This window comes from Neoarius graeffei, chromosome 1, assembly GCF_027579695.1.
Source record: "Neoarius graeffei isolate fNeoGra1 chromosome 1, fNeoGra1.pri, whole genome shotgun sequence".
In the NCBI taxonomy this organism is placed as follows: Eukaryota; Metazoa; Chordata; class Actinopteri; order Siluriformes; family Ariidae; genus Neoarius; species Neoarius graeffei.
The window spans coordinates 109318143-109341209 of NC_083569.1; the positions used below are offsets into that span (position 1 = coordinate 109318143).

General features: G+C 41.0%; 1 protein-coding gene across 1 annotated transcript in view; it reads right to left on the minus strand.

Moving 5' to 3' along the window:
* Positions 1-23067, minus strand: part of LOC132881673 (zinc finger protein OZF-like) — a 76985-nt gene that overhangs the window by 30377 nt on the left and 23541 nt on the right. Inside the window, exon 3 of the mRNA XM_060914409.1 lies at positions 17357-17889. Coding sequence (XP_060770392.1) covers positions 17357-17889 — 533 coding nt within the window. The remainder of the gene's footprint in view (positions 1-17356; positions 17890-23067) is intronic.

Here is a 23067-nt window from a genome sequence, read left to right on the forward strand (position 1 = left end):
AGCAAAACATAATTGATAAGCTCTTATGGTTAGAGTGATATTACCTCTTGAAAAAAAAATGTCAAGTGGCTCAACTTACCCCATGCACGGGGTAAGATGAGCCACTGTGTGGGGTAAATTGAGCCAACACAAAACACGTTAGGTTAACAAAGTAAACAACTTTTATTATTAGAAATGCAATCAGTGAATCAAGTCAAGTCAATCAAGTGGGGGATAGGGCCGTTGCATAGAGAAGGGGAGATGAAGAGAGAGGTGATAGAACGAGATGGGATAGGGAGGGATAGATAGATGGATAGAGAGAGAGATATGCATAGATAGATAGAAAGAGGGATGGTTAGAGAGGGAATGAGAGATATACTATATTATAGAAATTACTAAAACAGTAGAACAGTGCCAAAAGAATCTTATTTCTTTCAGTAGGTTAAAACATTGCTAAAACATGCAGCAATCATTCCATCAATCATTCAATCATTTCATCATTATTCAATGTTCCAAGCGTTCAAATGGCAAGGGAACACCATTTGCCTCTCCCTCCGTGCTGTCCCCCCAACAGTAAAGGGGCGGGGCAATTTTTTCACAATATCCTGTCTTGACAGGACAGCCTTATCTTTCTCTTTGAAGACAAAGGTCGGCTTTCTTGCAGAGCCATGGCATGACCGGCTTCTTTTGACAAATCTTGCCTCTATTTCGAAGATATCCAATTTGATTATCTGGCCAATGAAGAAATGCACTTTCTTCTTCCCCGTGAATTTTGCCACAACATAATCCCCCACATCTAACAACTGGTCTTCCTCATCTGATGTCATATATGTTGTTGTCATATATGACCAGTAAATGTGAAAACTTAAGTGTCATCCATATTGGGTAAGCTCAGCCACCAATGGGGTAAGTTGAGCCAGTGGCTCAACTTGCCCCACATCTAATGGCTCATCTTACCCCGTGGCCACCATTTTGTAGAAAAATGCTAATAAAGGGGATTAGGCTAATCAAAATTATTTTTATTAGCATTCATATCATAGCTTAGAAAGCCACTAACTTAACCCTAATGTGTCTAAATATTATTCTACTTTTGTCTTCTCTCAATCATCTTCACTGTGGACAAACATGGAATTGACTTAGAAAGCACAAAAACACATTTTTATAAATATGTCCCTCACCTAGTTTGACATGTGGTGCTCCTCTCCACAAGTGTAAGTAAATGGTCCCGCCCCCCCTTGAATGTGGTCACATGGTCACATTTGTTTACTGTTTCTTAGAAACGGGGTGGCTCGTCTTACCCTCTGGCTCATCTTACCCCACTCTCCCCTACCATGAGTAGAGAAAAACAAAATGGCGGCGTGTGTTGCTGAACCAACTGGGGATGAAATAAAAACTCTACTCGAAAACACACACACCCCTCTCCCCCAAAAAAGGAACGAAAGTATTTGATGGTAAGAACATATCTTATTATTTTTTTCCAAGAATTATTATAATAGCATTCTTCACAAATTGCGCTGGTTTGTTTAAATTTTGTTTAAAAAGCAGAAATGATTTTGTCGGACATTTTGTATAAAGTTTTTATTTATCAAATTTGCAAAAAATTATTTTAAAAAAATGCTCCGTTTCTCAAAATCCAGTGAATGTGGATAGAATAAAACGGTTACTCTGCTCAATCTTGTCGTACATGCTTTATAGCTAACTCGGCGCTATGCACCTCATCAGCTCATGTACGACTCGATTTTGTGGAATAACTGTTAATTATCCATGTTATCCTTTTAATCAGCACATAACTGTTGGCGCTTCTTGTTCCCCTGCTGCAGGATCATGGGACTGTATGTATCTGTGGTGCTGGTAATCGGTAAGTTTGTGCGTGGTTTCTTCAGTGAGATCTCTCACTCCATCATGTTCGAGGAGTTGCCGTGCGTTGATCGCATCCTCAAACTGCACACAGACATCTTTCTGGTGCGCGAGACGGGCGAGCTGGAGCTAGAGGAAGAGCTCTACTCCAAACTCATCTTCCTCTACCGATCACCAGAGACAATGATCAAATGGACCAGGGAGAAAGATGACAACTAAACCGCAATTTTTCGACCAAACGGCCTGTTAGCAAGGACCAGGGGTGTAGTGGGCGTGGTACGCGGGGGTACACCGTCCACCCACTTCTCCCAAGGTGAGATTCGTCTCGTCTCGTCTTCTTCCGCTTATCCAGGACCGGGTCGCGGAGGCAGCAGTCTGAGCATGGAAGCCCAAACTTCCCTTTCCCCAGACACCTCGGCCAGCTCCTCGGGAAGAACACCGAGGCGTTCCCAGGCCAGCCGAGAGACATAGTCCCTCCAGCGTGTCCTGGGTCTTCCCCGGGGCCTCCTCCCGGGGGGACATGCCTGGAACACCTCCCCAGGGAGGCGTCCAGGAGGCATCCGAAAAAGATGCCCGAGCCACCTCAGCTGGTTCCTCTCGATGTGACTTTTTTTTTTTTGAATCTCACCTCCTCCAGGTGAGATTCAAAAAAAAAAAAGTCATTCAATGGCCTGAGTTTATACGCTCTACAGTAAGTGACACGTGCCTTTGTGCTCATCATCAATGCCCCCCCCAATCGAACGTTACGTAAAACGTAGCGACGCAAAGTAGAATGCATTCTAAACACAGCCGAGATATTAGAATTATGTAAATGGTTGACTCCGCCATTTTAACGTTGCTTCGACCAACTAGAGAGCTTCGACAGAATGGCAGATCAAGGGGAAAATGACTCGACAGGAAAGACTCGGCAGAAAAACATCGATTTTTATTTCAGAAAAAGCATTCCGACACCGGCGACACCAAATCCAGCGACCTTGAGTGAGCCACCATCACCAATCATAACCAGTCACACTCTCTCTCTGTGTGTGTGATTTCCGGGCGTTCATGGTAGCAGCACCGAGAGGGCAACAGAACTGATATAATCGCCTGCCTGGTCATCCTTACGCGGATAATTTCACCACATACTGTATTATATATATATATATATATATGATTTGAAATTCATAATCTTTGTGGCCTTCCTGTTTAGTGTTTTGTTGTACACATCCGACAATAAATTTAAAGAAATACTCAAGTCTTTAAGAAGGAGTGCATGGTAGGGCTTAACCCAATGGCTGCATGTCATGTATTTTGTAGACGCAGGTGCCTCAATCGCGCCAGACTAAATGCTTGATTTATTCGATTGGTGCCTTTTATAATAAATTTCAGCCCATTGCTGGTTTGTATGCGATGTGAGTGAGTGACGTGACTTTTTTTGAACTTCTGGACACATGCTGTAGCTGTTGCCACGGCAGTAAGTAGGATAGTAAAAATATCGAATTCCGAATGCAGCTCGGCTCAAATGAACATGAATCGAACATGAACAAAGGTGTTTGTGTATCATAATTTCCAATATTTTGGCTTCACGCCTGATAGTCCATGTTAAACCTATGCAAGGTTTATGTTGAGTTCCAGCAGCAGAGCGGTGCTGTCTACGACGATGCATTCGGAAGGAGAAGGCGAATTTGTTCCTCTTTAGCCATTTCGGCATATTTATTGGAGACAAAATAAACCGCGGCTTTTCGCCATAACAGTTGGGCTGTACTGACAAACACGAATGAAAATCGCACACATAAAAATGTCTGAAAAAAAGTGTCTTCTTGTGTTGTTAAAAGAACGTAACATTTATACAAATCATTCATACCAAACATAGGCGACCAAACAAAGGCTACCGCTTCTGACATGATATCAAATCGATGACGTCACGAATCGCGTACCCCCACTTTAAAAATCTCCACTACACCACTGGCAAGGACGCTTGGTGCGAGACTGTCCTACATAAAAGCACTTCCCTTTAGGCCTTTTAGGATCCTGCTGAGCGAGCGGAGCTTCAGGGTGAATTCTCAGCTGTGACTCGGCAAAGTCGTTCAACAGCTGTACCGATGTTTTACCGATGAGCACGGAGTCCATAGCAATTTTATTCCTGACGCTGCGAAGCTGTGCTGGCAGCGTGTAAAAGGAAGTCGGGCTCTGAAACTGACACTAGCTGGTGGTTTGTAGATTTCTGTGCATTGTGGCTGAGCTGTATTTCGAGACATTTCAGAGAACACTTTAGGCCTGACCAGCCTTACTGAGCGAATCTGACCTGATACCTGGTCCCACTTCTGCCCTTCAGTGACGCTATTAGAATGAAAATTTATCTAAAACTGTTTACATATAGAATGTTTCACGGAGGAAGGCATGTTTAAAATGGTTATTTTGGGAAAAGGGAAAATCGTGGTAAAACTGTTATGTTAATGGACTGGTTCATCCAAAAAACGTACAATGTTCCACTTCGCCAGGTTGTCAATCCACGCATTTTGTGTCAGACGTTTCCCTCTTTAGTTTTGCATTGTCACTCCAACACTGATGTAGCGGACAAGTCGTAAAAGTTTTTCTTTACTGTTAGGTTTTTACAACATAAGTCACTCAAAGTGGAACTAGATCATCCTCCTCCTGGGGCCATTATTAAAAAATGTTCTGTTTCCGGTCCACCGGCTGGGTGAGTGCCGTGTGTGCGGTTGAAATTTTTTTTTTTTTAACGCTAGTTTTTCGACATTTTTTTTAAAAAGATATTTTTGGGCTTTTTTCACCTTTATTGGATAGGACAGTGTAGAGCAGACCTGGGCATTTTACGGCCCGCGGGCCGCATCTGGCCCTTTGGTTCATTCTGACCAGCCCGCGTAAGGTTAATTAGAAATTACAAAATAAACGTATTTTCTAATTTTACCTCATGCATGGACTGAATGTGCATTGCTTTTATTTTGAAGTTGTGTTCAACAAAAACACAATGCGCGCGACATGAACATGACATGAAATCCCACGAAACCTAATCCCGCGATAACTACTTCCGTAATTTGTCCATCCTTCAAACGGTCCAGCCAATCACATAGTGTGACATCACCAGCAGGCGCCGGAGCCCGAGCCGATCTGTAGATCTGATACCTACACCGAATCGACGTTGTCGCGAGCAGGTCACAGGAAGACTTTAGCCCCCAAAATGTCCGCAAAAAGAAGAAAGGTAGATGCCGAATGCAGGGCTTTCAACAAAACATGGACTGCTAAGTATTTATTTACTGAAGTCAGAGATAAAGCTGTGTGTTTAGTTTGCGGAGAGCAGATCCGAAAAACTGAAAAACACCAAATGAAGTGATTAGACTACAAATGTGGGCATCATTATTATAATATGTATCTTGCTTGATATTTGGAGTAGAAAGACGATATTGTGATGTCTTTATTGTGTTTTGGGGTGAATGTGACTGAAAAAAAAAATGGTACAAACATTCACATTTTGTTAACCATTGTTTTGGGAAATTTGATTGAATAAATGACATTTTTTGTAGGGCAACCTCGTTTTTTCCATACTCTTACCAGTCTTAGCAGCTTGTAAAAACAATGTTATTCACTGCTTTATATAAAGAAATACAATTAATATTATGCAGAATTTAGTTCAGCCTTTTGGTCCGGCCCTCCACAAAATTTCCTGTTTCTCATGTGGCCCCATGGAAAAAATAATTGCCCACCCCTGGTGTAGAGACAGGAAATGAGCAGGAGAGAGAGAGACGGGGAGGGATCGGGAAATGACCTCAGGTCGGAATCGAACCCGGGTCCCCGGATTTATGGTGGCGCCTTATCCACCTGAGCCACGACGCCCCCAGGTTTTTCGATATTTAAAATCTAAAATCGAACTTGACATTTCCGCATTCCCAGGGCTTTCCACTAAGGCTCATACTAGCCAGCCATGACAAATAAGTAGCCAGCCGGGGGGAGTAAACACAAAATAAACTCCTGTGCACGCAGTTCCCAGGATTAAATGTATTTTCCACAGACCATTTATTTATTCACTTTACTCAAATACAAAGTAAAATGGCAGTAAATCTTCTTTCTTTTCTTGCGTATTGCATCATGAGGCGTTCCTGGCTTGTAAATCTTTTATTTTCGGTGCATGACACATTCACGCAGCTGAGCATGCTATGAATTAACAACGACAACGGTCTGCAGTGGGGCTACACAATTACACACTCAGCCAACATTTCTCCATTTGTGTATGAAAATACACTCCAACCACTCAATTTGGTTTCATTTACAACCAATGGTGTCTTTTGATGCCAGCACGTAATTGAACGAGAGAAGACTGGTTTACCGGAGACGAAATAAGCGTCATCTCTGCTTCTGTTCCCTCCGACGGCCCCGACACACTACTGCCTCCGCCGAGTGCGCGCACACACACCGCATGTCGGGGCTGCGGATGAGTTACTCTCCCTTGATCAACGAAGTCTGCGGGGAATTTGTGGTTATTATCGGTACAAACAGTGCGAATCACAACTTACAGTGGTGCTTGAAAGTTTGTGAACCCTTTAGAATTTTCTATATTTCTGCATAAATATGACCTAAAACATCATCAGATTTTCACACAAGTCCTAAAGGTAGATAAAGAGAACCCAGTTAAACAAATGAGACAAAAATATTATACTTGGTCATTTATTTATTGAGGAAAATGATCCAATATTACAGATCTTTGAGTGGCAAAAGTATGTGAACCTCTAGGATTAGCAGTTAATTTGAAGGTGAAATTAGAGTCAGGTGTTTTCAATCAATGGGATGACAATCAGGTGTGAGTGGGCGCCCTGTTTTATTTCAAGATCAAGGATCTATCAAAGTCTGATCTTCACAACACGTTTGTGGAAGTGCATCATGGCACGAACAAAGGAGATTTCTGAGGACCTCAGAAAAAGTGTTGCTGATGCTTATCAGGCTGGAAAACATTACAAAATCATCTCTAAAGAGTTTAGACTCCACCAATCCACAGTCAGACAGACTGTGTACAAATGGAGGAAACTCAAGACCATTGTTACCCTCCCCAGGAGTGGGCAACCAACAAAGATCACTCCAAGAGCAAGGCGTGTAATAGTCGGCGAGGTCACAAAGGACCCCAGGGTAACTTCTAAGCAACTGAAGGCCTCTCTCACATTGGCTACTGTTAATGTTCATGAGTCCACCATCAGGAAAACACTGAACAACAATGGTGTGCATGGCAGGGTTGCAAGGAGAAAGCCACTGCTCTCCAAAAAGAACATTGCTGCTTGTCTACAGTCTGCTAAAGATCATGTGGACAAGCCAGAAGGCTGTTGGAAAATGTTTTGTGGACGGATGAGACCAAAATAGAACTTTTTGGTTTAAATGAGAAGCGTTATGTTTGGAGAAAGGAAAACACTGCATTCCAGCATAAGAACCTTATCTCATCTGTGAAACATGGTGGTGGTAGTATCATGGTTTGGGCCTGTTTTGCTGCATCTGGGCCAGGATGGCTTGCCATCATTGATGGAACAATGAATTCTGAATTATACCAGCGAATTCTAAAGGAAAATGTCAGGACATCTGCTCATGAACTGAATCTCAAGAGAAGGTGGGCCATGCAGCAAGACAACGACCCTAAGCACACAAGTCGTTCTACCAAAGAACGGTTAAAAAAGAATAAAGTTAATGTTTTGGAATGGCCAAGTCAAAGTCCTGACCTTAATCCAATCAAAATGTTGCGGAAGGACCTGAAGCAAGCAGTTCATGTGAGGAAACCCACCAACATCCCAGAGTTGAAGCTGTTCTGTACGGAGGAACGGGCTAAAATTCCTCCAAGCCGGTGTGCAGGACTGATCAACAGTTACCGCAAACATTTAGTTGCAGTTATCGCTGCACAAGGGGGTCACACCAGATACTGAAAGCAAAGGTTCACATACTTTTGCCATTCACAGATATGTAATATTGGATCATTTTCTTCAATAAATAAATGATCAAGTATAATATTTCTGTCTCATTTGTTTAACTGGGTTCTCTTTCTCTACTTTTAGGACTTGTGTGAAAATCCGATGATGTTTTAGGTCATATTTATGCAGAAATATAGAAAATTCTAAAGGGTTCACAAACTTTCAAGCACCACTGTAAATGAGTGCGGTTCAGTTTGACATTATTGTCAGTCCGTTAGATAAACATTTAATTTTATTAAAATCGAAAATTAATATTTAGAGCCTGTGGGCTACAAAAATAAGTCATTAAAGTAGCCGGCTGGACTTAATTGTGTAGTCGGCAGCCGGCGCTTGTGGAAAGCCCTGCATTCCGCGCAGAATATAGAATTGAATCAGCTCAGCGCATGCGCCGTGCGGCACAAAAAAAAAAACGGCAGCCACCATGAAGGAAGGAGATCCGGAGTTTTCAAACATTTGCTTAAGTGTGAAATCACAAAATGGTATTCTAGCGAACAACAAAATAGTAAAGATTCAGAAAAACAAATCATTCAGTGATCATTTTAATAGTGTAATTTCATCCGAACTAGGCCTAACGCTCGATTTAGAACTACAAAAAGTCCGTGTGTCGGACATTTTAAGTACCTTTGTAAAAGTTTTGCAAATGTTGCAGTCAGCATTTAAAATGCTAACTTAAAGTTTTTGTACAAGTTTCAGTTGATTAAACCATCATATTTTATTAAATGTGTCTGCTTTTGTAATAAAAATGTACTGAAAGAAAAAGCAAACACAGCATTGCGATTTCTTATCCATCCATATATATATATATATATATATATATATATATATATATATATATATATAAAAAATCCCTCCCTCCCGACTGAAAATTTTTTTGCTCACCCGGTGGACAGGAAACGGATTTTTTTTTAAGGATGGCCTGAGTGATGTTTATCACATCACATCGTGTTCTAAAGCACATCACTGAACAACTGGAAAGAACTTGAGACACGTTTACAGTAGGGGTGGGCAAAATTATCGATACAGCGATATATCGCGATACTTTGTCTTCCGATTCAATATCGATACTCAAAATTTGAATATCGATATTTTTTCAAATAATAAATCATGTTTCAGACGGGTTGTAAATCCAGTACGACTTCCGCACCTCCGCTCCGCAAGGTGTCGCTGTGCCGCTACCTCACTGCAAGGCACTCTTCGTCTTCTCTTTTTTTCCCGGTGGTTGCAGTGAGGAAAAAAAAAACAAGCAAGCATGGCTGTTAATGTAAACCTAGAGACGCTGCCGAACTTTAAGGCAGATGTTTGGAGGCACTTTGGATTCCAAAGGAAAGGAGAAAAAAAACAAATCTACTTCAGTGATGTGTGACTTACTGTAACTGTGAACTTAATTTTGTCATTTAAGGCCAAAGGCAAGAAGCTGCACTTTATTTTGCATTTTCAATTTTAGTGTGTGTGAGACACTGCATTTTATTTTGAGTATTTACTCAAAGTTCAGAAGAAACATGATTCACTGAGGTTTCAGTTCAGTTTCAGTGTGTGGACACTGACCCACACTGCACTTTGTTTCATAATTGTGCTCAGGGAGACTAAGATGCACACTGCACTTTTCAATGTGTTCCAGACAGTGTGTTGTTCCTGCAAATATGTTGTAACTTGCGCTTGTATAGTTACAATAAAATGGCATGGATAATTAGAATTACATTGTTTTGACTCAGTTTGTCCCATGAATTATCACTATCATCTGATGTACATACAACTCGGATTTTAAGATGCATAATGCGTTTACATTTTTCAGTGAACTATGTAGAATATCGCAATATATCGCAGTATCGTATCATGACTCAAGTATCGTGATGCGTATCGTATCGTGAGGTCCTTGGCAATACCCACCCCTAGTTTACAGGCCAAAATTTGTTGCACGACAAGACACTCGTTAGCTACTCCGCTTCATAGCTCCAGTGCAAAATTTAAAGAAGGAAATATCAAACATGTCTCAACTGACTACTTGGGTAAGAGGGGAAACAAACTGTTCCTTTACAGCCATCAGTTTGTCCCTTTAGATAAACTGCTGTCTCTGAAACTACCATGATGTTTTTTGGACAGTGTCTTTCTACACCACATTTTACACATTTATCTTAACTGCCATTTAGCTACAATTGTGCCAACTAACTAATCAATGATGGCTGAAGGGTTTACTATACAAGATAAATATATCTTTTAAAAGATCTTTCCTCTTTATATTTGTTCATATTTTCTACTTTCAGAAATGTGATTACTGAACATTCTTGGAGGCACATTTTTCAAATGTACGACATTATATCATTAAAATCAGTGATGCAAATCTGTATAAATTATTCCTGCCTTCTTTTACCCTTCATAAAGCATTCAGTGGCAGGACATGCTATAAAATTACTGGAATTTATTGCCATAATAAAACGTGATCAATAAAACATCGTCTACTTTCATAAGAACCAGTTGAGTGCAGAACTGGCTTCGCCTTTGATTCACGTCAACAAAAAAAAATGGTCTTGTATAAAGGCGTCTGTGCAGTAAAAATGCCAACTGTTTCCTGATGGTGCATCACTGAAACGTAATCATCGCTTAGCTGAACCAACAAATGGTGGTGTAGTGGTTAGCGCTGTTGCCTCACAGCAAGAAGGTCCGGGTTTGAGCCCCGTGGCCGGCGAGGGCCTTTCTGTGCGGAGTTTGCATGTTGTCCGCGTGGGTTTCCTCCGGGTGCTCCGGTTTCCCCTACAGTCCAAAGACATGCAGGTTAGGTTAACTGGTGACTCTAAATTGACCGTAGGTGTGAATGTGAGTGTGAATGGTTGTCTGTGTCTATGTGTCAGCCCTGTGATGACCTGGCGACTTGTCCAGGGTGTACCCCGCCTTTCGCCCATAGTCAGCTGGGATAGGCTCCAGCTTGCCTGCGACCCTGTAGAACAGGATAAAGCGGCTAGAGATGAGATGATCAACAATTCAAAAACTCTTTAATTGGATAAATTTCAAATGGTTTGCAATTAATTGGGATCGACTGTTTTTATCATTTCAACCGCACATCATACCCTCGTCCAATTGAAAATGTCGTTCACGCACTTTTCTCCCCCATGAGAATTTTGAAAATTTGGCTGCCAAGTCAGGGTGTCAGCTATGAATCTGAGTGAATTCAGGTATTGTTCATCTCCAAAAGGCCACCCCAAAATCCACCAGAATGCAGGAAATCACATCAACCAAATTCAAAATTTTCTGGGGGAGTACCCCCATAGCAATGTATTTGTCCCCCCCCCCAAAAAAAAAAAAAATTCCCTGGGGGGTGGAAGACCTCCCTGAAATGAATTTTGTCAGGTTGGGATGTCTGCTATAATATTACAAAGCAAAGCATTGCCTCTTATTACTCTAAAATTCGTCCTGGATCTGGAGAAAATCATAAAGACAGGGTCCATTTTTCTTGCATAATCAGTTATATGCTTATTGCAGTCACTGTGAAGGCCAATTTATGCTGACAACCCAGTCCTTGCAGACGGCGTCGCAGATAGCGTCTGCGTAGCCCCCCCCCCCACCTTCACAGACGCACTGCGCGCACCTCCCAAAAATTGTGACCACCGCAGAAGCCTCGCAGACAAGAGGGCTCTGATTGGTCCACTCTACATCTGCTGTACACGCACTTCCGCTTCCCTACTTTCCCGGTTTGGTATGTTTTCACGACCGCCATTTTTAAAAACACGAGCGAAGATGGAGCAGCACGAAGTGCGGTTGATCGAGGAAGTGAGGAAGTACGTACATCTATACGACTCCAGTTCTAGTCATTATAAATAACCGGAGGATAAACACTCCACTAACTACTCCTAGCGATTTCGCGCCCCCTTGCGTTGTGGCGGTGAATAACATCGCGCACGCCTATTACTCCCCGCTCAACGATAAATTACAACTGTCTGCGAAAAGCTATCTGCGAAAGCCTTGTCGCAAGAGCATGCAGAGGCCTTGAGACTTATCCAGTGTTAATGACCTTGCATTTTGGATCTTTATGTAACATTTGATTTGTTAAAGAAGTCAGGATTGTTCACATGCTGCTTCGACATGCAGTATTGGTTGTCATGAGTCACTTTCGTTTTGCACTGAGTTTTACCCCTGAATTTACACTACCGTTCAAAAGTTTGGGGTCACTTTGAAATGTCCTTATTTTTGAAAGAAAAGCACTGTTCTTTTCAATGAAGATCACTTTAAACTAATCAGAAATCCACTCTATACATTGCTAATGTGGTAAATGACTATTCTAGCTGCAAATGTCTGGTTTTTGGTGCAATATCTCCATAGGTGTATAGTAGGGGTGTGCAAAATAATCGTCATGACAATACATCGCGATACTAACTTTCACGATATACTGCATCGATTCTTGACGCCAAATATCGATTATTAATTTTAAAAAATTAATAAATAAAATTGTATGAATGGTTGGCGAACATCAGCTAAAAACAAGTAGAATACAACTTCCAGTCCTGTAGATGTCGCCGTGGAGTTTTTGACGCCCGCTGCCTTCATGCCAGTGGCATTTCCAGCGGCGGGCTACTGCAACCTAGACATTCTGCATAGACATCATATGCGACTGCGACTCTGTTTACAAATCTCGCTGGAACAGCGCGCACGACATGCTTGAGCGCTTTTTAGAGCAACAGCCTGCCATCCACGCTGCACTCCTGTCTGCAGAAATACGTAAATCTGAGAAGGACATCTGCACACTCACCGAGTCTGACATAACTGCTGCGGTACTACAACATGCTAAAAGAAATATGCTTAGTGAGTGTATTGTTTCCTAATTTGAGGATGCTCCACAAACTATAAATGCATAAGGCATTTAAATATAATGTAAAGTAATGTAACAAATAATATAATGATGATAATTTAATGCACTGAGTAATATAGTATATATATTTTGATATTTATTATTGCCTTGTCCTCCCATACTGCAGGTGCTGCAAAGAAATTGAAAACTGCTGCTATTAGTTTTCTTTTATTATTTTTAGTTTTATAAATCCTATGCAATTTTTGTCATTAGTGTGTCCACTTGTTAAGTATGGAAACAGTAATATTCATTTTAATGGCAACTACCTCCAAAGTCGTTTCAATAAATTCAGTTATGAACTGAGTTGCTCTGAGTTATGCATCAATTGGAGACACTATCCAGATCGTACACAGCCACTGGTAATTATGCTCTTTTTTTTTTTTTTTACATTTTCACTGAAGTATGTTGAATATATCGCAATGCATCGCAATAATTCAAGAATCGTGATGCATCGTGATAGTATCGCATCGTAGCATGTGAATCGTGATTCGAATTGAATCGTGACTTCTTTGCCAATACCCACCCCTAGTGTATAGAGGCCCATTTCCAGCAACTCTCACTCCAGTGTTCTAATGGTACAATGTGTTTGCTCATTGCCTCAGAAGGCTAATGGATGATTAGAAAACCCTTGTACAATCATGTTAGCACAGCTGAAAACAGTTGAGCTCTTTAGAGAAGCTATAAAACTGACCTTCCTTTGAGCAGATTGAGTTTCTGGAGCATCACATTTGTGGGGTCGATTAAATGCTCAAAATGGCCAGAAAAATGTCTTGACTATATTTTCTATTCATTTTACAACTTATGGTGGGAAATAAAAGTGTGACTTTTCATGGAAAACACAAAATTGTCTGGGTGACCCCAAACTTTTGAACGGTAGTGTAACAAAACCTCAATACCACGATTATGGGATCATCATGGGGTCAGGACATAAATAAAATGCAAAATGTCTGGAAATAAAATCCAGACTCATGAGTCCAGAATCTCCAAAACCCGTTAACCAAACAGCTCAGGTGATCAGTTTCAGATGAACTCACCTTTAATGATGTCACACAGGATGATGTCAACTTCAAACACCCGTGTGCAGAATAAAGCGCGCGCTCTTCTACAGGATCCAAGCATGCGCGTCGTTTCCTTTTCCTTCTTCTTTGAGGTTTATTGACGGCAAATTGGTACATTATCGCCACCTCCTGGTGTGGAGTGTAGATCAGAATGTCTGGTATTTCCAATCTTCAATATTGGAAGAACCTCTCATCTCATCTCATCTCATCTCATCTCATTATCTCTAGCCGCTTTATCCTGTTCTACAGGGTCGCAGGCAAGCTGGAGCCTATCCCGGCTGACTACGGGCGAAAGGTGGGGTACATCCTGGACAAGTCGCCAGGTCATCACAGGGCTGACACATAGACACAGACAACCATTCACACTCACATTCACACCTACGGTCAATTTAGAGTCACCAGTTAACCTAACCTGCATGTCTTTGGACTGTGGGGGAAACCGGAGCACCCGGAGGAAACCCACGCGGACACGGGGAGAACATGCAAACGCCACACAGAAAGGCCCTCGCCGGCCCCGGGGCTCGAACCCGGACCTTCTTGCTGTGAGGCGACAGCGCTAACCACTACACCACCGTGCCGCCCTTATTGGAAGAACCATTTTGAGAAAATTATTTAGGATTTGATTTAGACTTACAATAAAATATATTTTGTCAACAATAAATTTAAAGCACAGTTTAAAAGGATACATTTAATTTATCCAATAAATCATTTGTTAAAATATATATTCAATAAAATAATAGAATAAAATATATATTCTTCCTCAATGCTGTGCAGTTATTTTGTAATAGAGCGGCAGCTACAATTATCGGCAGTCCATAATTAGATACCTTTTCAGATTTACCAATACAAATTTTACAAAGGTAAGTTTCAGTTACAACAGTTATTATTGGTTAATTAATCAACCGGAGGACCCGCCTCGCCCTTTGATCTTGTCGTCTGATGTCACAGCTTGTTACCTAAGATGGATTTTTTTTTTAGCATGATCAGCAATTTGAGGAAAACCTGGACGTTATCATTGCAGGTAAGCATGGTGGAAAGATCATGGACATGGTTTTACTTATCAAATTCACTGATATTTCATGGTATCCTTCCTGAAACTGACTTTGTTTCTAATGCAAGGCTGACACTTGCACGATTCCGTGGCACGCATTGGCACGACGCGAGTCGTGCCAGTGCGCAAACTAGTCGTAAACTGGCGTGAAGTGTGCGTAAACCCGTCGTGACTGCGTGCCATTTCGGGATGAGAATTTTGAAATGTTCATAATTTTGCGACCGGGTCGTGAACTATGCGCAAACTCTTCGTGATCTCATCGTGAACTCGTCGGGACGATGCGGGAGGATGCATGCCAGTGCGTGGAAGTGCGCGCCATGCCACGACTGTCACGAACTGCCACGAATAGTTCACGAACAGCTCACGTCGAGTTCACGAGTAGTTCACGACATGTTCACGAATTGGTGCGCGTCGCAGCGTGGCCGTGCCTTCCCACTGACACGGTCACGCATTGATGGCACGAGCAGTTCACGACTAGTTTACACACTTCACGAACAGTTTGCGCATGGCACGAGCAGTTCACGACAAGTTCACGACTACTGCGCGACAGTGGCGCTCGCGTCAGTGCGGGGGTATATATAGGGCTTCCCGGACACTTCTCGCCATTCCAGAGATCACCAGCGAGGAGACAACTTACTGTATATCACAGAGACAACATGCCTAAAAAAACAAAGCATCTTCTCTTCTCTGCAATGATTGTGTCTCTGGTATTCAGCATGTCTCTTCCACAGCCAATTCAAAAATGACCAGGGGTTGGGGAGGCCCCCTTTTTATATGGTGTGCCCAAGTCGGCACGACACCGTCCGAATTGCGCAAACTCGTCGTGCCAATGCGGGAAGTGCGTAAACTATGCGTGAACTCGTCGTGCCAGTTCGTGAATGTGGACGGGCACGCATTCGTGAACTCGTCGTGAACTATGCGTGAACTAGTCGTGAACAGTGCGGGAGCCTCCCAGTTCGTGCCCCAAAATGGCACAACTTGCCACGACAAAATCGTGGCCAAAAGTCGTGCAAGTGTCAGCCTTGCATTACTCTTTCATTTGACAGTCGCCATTTTGTATCTAAGCGCGCGTTTGAGAAGTCACGTGAGGTGTTGATAATAGTGATCACTTTCACTGGTGTCCACCATTATCGACACCCTGTGGAATTAAGTGATATTTACAACTATTATGGCTCGATCTTTGTGTAACATTGTTGAAGTACTTTAAAAAAAATAAAAGTGCTGTGATTTATAATAATTTTTTTCTGATTCATAACAGAATGGAATGCTTATAAGAGTATTTGGAATCCGATTGCAATAAATAGAATTAGACCAGAATTTAATTCCTACCATATAAAAAAATTACATGCTTGAAATGTTCTGATTTTTCTATTCCATTCAGGAAATATTTTTGCAGTTTGTTGTAAATATCTACCACATATAATATCAGTACACATTTTATATATTTTTTAAAAACTAATCTGGATGTCAATAATTGTGGATGGTGTCAATAACTGTGGACAAAGGTGTTGATAATTGTAGAATGGTGGCACGTGATCTGATACGCTAAGTAATCAGGAATTAACTCTTTTTTTTTCCCCCCAGTGGAAGTTTGAGTAATTATTCATGCACAATTTACCGTACATACTGAAAGCCTTTTCTACTTTTGCAACGGCCAAAAGATCGTGAAGGTGTTGATAATTGTAGCCGCCGCTCTAGTAGAACAAAAACAATTCTATGTTTATTTTCTGCATAGATTTATCTTAAATTATTTTGGACTGAAGTTGAACATGTATTTGACATGTGGGATTAATATTAAATTTATTGAAATGTTATATTTTATCATGGAAGAAAAAGACATGGACAGAAATTGTGTTTTTATTTTCAATCTTATTTCAGATGGCAAGTTTTATATCCATTAATGCAAATGCTCTGAAAGGAAACCTAATATTCATCAGTTCAAGAATGAAATGAGACTTTACTTTGAAACACTACAAGAACTAACAAATCAGAAAGGTATGCAGATTATTACCATTTACAATGCCTTAAAACCTATTTTTAAATTAAAAATCTATATAACCTTTTTTCCTTCTATTGCCCTGATCTTTCCTGTTACTAACTGTATTCTACATTTCTTGAATCCTACGCATCAGGGTATTTTTTTTTATTATTATTTTGAAAATTATTAAAAGATTAATTTGAATTAACTGGAAAAATCAACCAGCACTACCTGGGATTGTAGCGTTCGGGGGAAACCAGGAACAGGACAAAGTCATGAATTATACGAAGACAGTTAACAGTCCAATCCCAGCAACGGAATACAACATACCATGACAAATTATAGTTTTATCTTAATTTTACAAATTCACGTCAAGAGTTGATGACTACGTTAGAGCACTAGTGTCTCCTAAATAAGTATAGCTTCGTCCACGCTGATACGGCTTCCGTTCTTTAGGATTCTGCAGGTGGCTGTGGAAGGCACTCAGGTCACTAAAACTCAAAAAAGCACCGTTTTGTCTTCTTTCCTGTATGGATACGCTGGTGTCGCTGGAGATTACTCTGCTGAGTAAAACTCTTCCCACAGTAGCCACAGTAATACGGCTTCTCTCCTGTGTGGATGCACTCGTGCTGTTGGAGAGCACTCTGCTGAGTATACCTCTTCCCACACTGTCCACACTGATACGGCTTCTTTCCTGTGTGGATGCATTTGTGTCGTTGGAGATTACTTTGTTGAGTAAACCTCTTCTCACACTGTCCGCAGCGATACGGCTTCTCTCCTGTGTGGATGCGCGTGTGCAGTTTGAGATGACTCTGCTGAGTAAAATTCTTCCCACACAGTCCACAATGATATGGCTTCTCTCCTGTGTGGATACGCTCATGCAGTTGAAGATAACTCTGACAAATGAAACTTTTTCCACACTGTCCACAGCAATACGGCTTCTCTCCTGTGTGGATGCGCTCATGCAGTTTGAGATTACTCTGCTGACTAAAACTCTTCCCACAGTATCCACAGTGATACGGCTTCTCTCCTGTGTGGATACGCTCATGTATTTGGAGATTAGATGGTTGGGAAAAACTTTTATCACAATGTCCACAGTGATACGGCTTCTCTCCTGTGTGGACACGCTGGTGATATTTGAGATACTGACTCTTCATAAAACTTTTCCCACAATCTGAGCAGTGGTACATCTGGAAAACATAAAAAGTTTCAAGATGCTGCATTAATTTTACATTTTGTCCTGTAGATTTTTATGGAATTGTGCTTGGAAATTTTTCCTACAATACTGTATTACAGCTTGACCATCAAATTACCAAACTTCAATGGATGTAGTACCCCAAATTTTAGGGTTGCAAATGAAGCTGCTCCATTTTAGTAACACACACACACACACACACACACATCACTTAAATAAGAACTTCTTGTTGATTCTAAGATTCCCAGGGCTTTCCTCAGAAAAAAATACAACCCCGATTCCAAAAAAGTTGGGACAAAGTACAAATTGTAAATAAAAACGGAATGCAATGATGTGGAAGTTTCAAAATTCCATATTTTATTCAGAATAGAACACAGATGACATATCAAATGTTTAAACTGAGAAAATGTATCATTTAAAGAGAAAAATTAGGTGATTTTAAATTTCATGACAACAACACATCTCAAAATAGTTGGGACAAGGCCATGTTTCCCACTGTGAGACATCCCCTTTTCTCTTTACAACAGTCTGTAAACGTCTGGGACTGAGGAGACAAGTTGCTCAAGTTTAGGGATAGGAATGTTAACCCATTCTTGTCTAATGTAGGATTCTAGTTGCTCAACTGTCTTAGGTCTTTTTTGTCGTATCTTCCGTTTTATGATGCGCCAAATGTTTTCTATGGGTGAAAGATCTGGACTGCAGGCTGGCCAGTTCAGTACCCGGACCCTTCTTCTACGCAGCCATGATGCTGTAATTGATGCAGTATGTGGTTTGGCATTGTCATGTTGGAAAATGCAAGGTCTTCCCTGAAAGAGACGTCGTCTGGATGGGAGCATATGTTGCTCTAGAACCTGGATATACCTTTCAGCATTGATGGTGTCTTTCCAGATGTGTAAGCTGCCCATGCCACACGCACTAATGCAACCCCATACCATCAGAGATACAGGCTTCTGAACTGAGTGCTGATAACTTGGGTCGTCCTTCTCCTCTTTAGTCCGAATGACACGGCGTCCCTGATTTCCATAAAGAACTTCAAATTTTGATTCGTCTGACCACAGAACAGTTTTCCACTTTGCCACAGTCCATTTTAAATGAGCCTTGGCCCAGAGAAGACGTCTGCGCTTCTGGATCATGTTTAGATACGGCTTCTTCTTTGAACTATAGAGTTTTAGCTGGCAACGGCGGATGGCACGGTGAATTGTGCTCACAGATAATGTTCTCTGGAAATATTCCTGAGCCCATTTTGTGATTTCCAATACAGAAGCATGCCTGTATGTGATGCAGTGCCGTCCAAGGGCCCGAAGATCACGGGCACCCAGTATGGTTTTCCGGCCTTGACCCTTGCGCACAGAGATTCTTCCAGATTCTCTGAATCTTTTGATGATATTATGCACTGTAGATGATGATCTGGTCAAACTCTTTGCAATTTTACACTGTCGAACTCCTTTCTGATATTGCTCCACTGTTTGTCGGCGCAGAATTAGGGGGATTGGTGATCCTCTTCCCGTCTTTACTTCTGAGAGCCGCTGCCACTCCAAGATGCTCTTTTTATACCCAGTCATGTTAATGACCTATTGCCAATTGACCTAATGAGTTGCAATTTGGTCCTCCAGCTGTTCCTTTTTTGTACCTTTAACTTTTCCAGCCTCTTATTGCCCCCGTCCCAACTTTTTTGAGATGTGTTGCTGTCATGAAATTTCAAATGAGCCAATATTTGGCATGAAATTTCAAAATGTCTCACTTTCGACATCTGATATGTTGTCTATGTTCTACTGTGAATACAATATCAGTTTTTGAGATTTGTAAATTATTGCATTCCGTTTTTATTTACAATTTGTACTTTGCCCCAACTTTTTTGGAATCGGGGTTGTATCAGAGCAGTGTTACTGATGTGGAGCCCAGCCCGTAAAGACTGGTCCAGCCTGAAGGGCCCCAAAGGCTTCTCGGGGAGTCCAGGGGCATGCTCTCCTCAAAAATTCTTAAATTAGAGACTTCAAATGGTGCATTCTGGTGGCGTCTAGGGCTGATTAGGCACAATTCAACATTATCAAATTTGCTGTTTTTTACCTTATGAAATATGCAGGGAACAAAATTTAAAGGGCAAAATTAGATTTGAAATGAAAACACTTCATAGAACCCCTCTCCATTTTTAAATTCCAGGATGCCAGGAACAGAATGAAGGTCAACTCATGCAACAGCACCATCTAGCAACCAGCACCTAGGACGTGGTTTTATGTATGGTTGTGAATGGCAGTCAGTGCATGCAGCGAAACCTTTTATTTCCACTTCTGGATTGAGTACCAGGATGGTCTAGACCAGGGCTATTCAATTAGTTCACAATGAGGGCCAGTTCATGAAAAGTATCCCAAATGAGGGGCCTGAGAAATACCGCTTGAAATATGAGTAACCACATTAATAGCTAAAGTACAACATAGGAGTTCTTAAATATATTGCATTTTGTAACTGCATAACAACATTGGTGCATTGTATTGTTTTAAGACAAAGGTCCAAGCTTTCCAACATTCAAATGGCACGTTAGGAAATCAGTCCAGGTGTGTCATATCCCATTTAGAATTTCACTTACTATTTGAAATACCTGTCGAGAACACTGCTCTTTACTTACTTGTTTCAGGGTTAATTATTTGTTCAAATCAACATTCATAAGTGTCCTATTCCTTTGATTGCTTGCATTCTGATACAAGCGAGCGCGGGGGTATACGTAAGTGAGCAGTAGTTCACATTTGATCTTGTTTAAATTCCTAAGAAATAGTATATTGTCAAAGCCCAATTAATTGCAATTTAAGTTTAACTTAAAATCTTAAAATACTCTTCTGCTATTATTTTGCTTCTAAAGGGATTTTAGGACAAACAAATCAGAATTCAGTAAGATCTTATTTATTTCTGTGAAACAAAGACATGACTGTTGTAAGCAGTGATAGTTTCCTCTAGGTCATACCATACTATGCACTGGTCTTTTTGCTTTTTGTTGGTACAGTTGTATGCAATTAAGTTTTAGTTAAATAAACCAGTAAAGCCCCCCTACTTTGGAGTGGGGGTATAATTAAAGGAAAAGAAAGCCCATGGTTAAAATACAGTTATGAAGATAGTTTATGATATAAACTAACGATTCATGTGAATAACTGAAAATAAGGAGCTCACACAACTAAGATATCCATCTCTGAAAGTCAGTTTCTATGCAGAATTCCCCCATCATGGAAGATTTAATGGATGCCACCATTGAAAATATTTTAACCAATCAGAAAAATCCCCCCGATCATTTCCGGCAATGCTCTGACGTCATTTGGGTGCAAGACACGGAAGCTCCGCATAGCGAGTAAGACTTGAAGCTGCCCCTGGCTGGAGATAATTTCATTAAAAAGTTTGTATGAAAAAACATTGAAATTCCCTAACAAAAAAGTGAAGGGGGAAAGATAATGCTGATGTCGCTGATAAACAGCGAGGGAAGAGTGAACAGCTGATGTACTTCTACGTGACTGAATGGGGGAGGCAACTTTTCATATTTATATCCCCGGTACAAGTAGTGCTGCCGTGACAGCCTCATTCTGCAGACTGTAACCTTGCTAGACTACCTACAAACAGATCTGCATACAATCCAACCTAAATCTGTCAAAGAGGCAAGTGCATGAGGTTTTCCATGTTCCTGGCAGCATAAGCACTCGTTAGCATGCTTAGCATGCTCTCAACTCATTCATAAAAAACTTCCTCATCAAGACGCCACCAGGCTAGCCTACCATAATTACCATGGTAGACAGTCCAACCCAGGCCTGGAATTTCGTCATTTTAGGGGCAAGGCCACTTGGCCTTTTGTGCTGTCAATTTTTTGAGAGCATGAAGGCCAAAAGCCAGGGCACCAAGGCCATAAAATAAAACAATGATTTTAAGTTCACGTCTATAATGAATTCAATTTAAGGACTAATGACTCTTCTGAGGAAGATTGGAGTCTCACTCAAAACTATCAAGCAGGTAAAGAAACATCTCCTACACTATTATGCCTGAAGATAAGAAAATATTGAACACATCTAAACTTATCAATCCATCACTCACTTCAAAAATTGTAAAACTTATTAAACCTATATCCTCCCATAATTTTTGTTCAATTGACACCGAATGTGCAAGAGCATCTTCAGACTGTACTACTACGCAGATTTTTGATTAATCAAAATTGATCCTGGAGTTCATCAAAATGTTTGACTGCAAATGGAACATATACTAGCATGCAGGCTACTGATTAACCCATAAGAGCCCAGACTGATTCCTCAATCAAGGAAAATTATTGAGGAAATAAAATGAACTAAATAGATGACAAAGAAAACATTTCCGACCTTTTATTTTTTTAAATAGCACTTTCACGTCTCAAGATCTGAAATATTAAATTGCAAATTTGCAGAATACTGCAACACTATTACACTGTTAACCCCAAAGTTCATTCTATGCAAACAGTTTGAGTAAATTCCACTTTTAAAGATTAGTTTTATTGCATTACTTAAACAGTATGAGTATATGAGTGTACTCATTTTTGTAATTTAAACAAACTTAAACTATCATGTTTTACCTCAGGCCACAGTGCTGCCCTGTTGTGATTGGCTCAAAACTCAAGACAAGTCTGTGCTTGTCTGTTGACGGCTACAGAGGAAGTTGCGCCATTTTCTAATTTACACAGAGCAATTTAAGGTCTTTGCACTTTTGACAGCAAGCTAATTAGCATGTTAGCGGCTACAGTCAGTACTCAGCACGTTAAAAGTGGGTCAACGTTATAATGACATAACGTTACTGTACAAGCAGTGCTTATTTAACGGTAACAAACTTAAGCCCTATATGTTGAAATTTCTATCTTATTCATTCGTTAATTTATCACACAGTCTTACCTCAGTCAACTTCTTCCCTCCTTCTGTGAAAATTCAACATCTCAGACGTGGACACAAGTGGGCGGGGGATGCGTTTGATTAAGTCTCTTGGTTGGCTGGTGACAGATTGGTGTCATTACAGCACGTCGGAGCGGTTCATGCCAGGCTCGAGTCCGATCCACCATTGATGAGTTGCCCAATAAGAATCCAGAATGTCATCAAAAGACGTATCTTTTTCTCAATAGACGCAGGTGATGTTAAAGCCTATTGGCAGTCACGAGGCAGACTACAAAACCGCAAAACCGCAG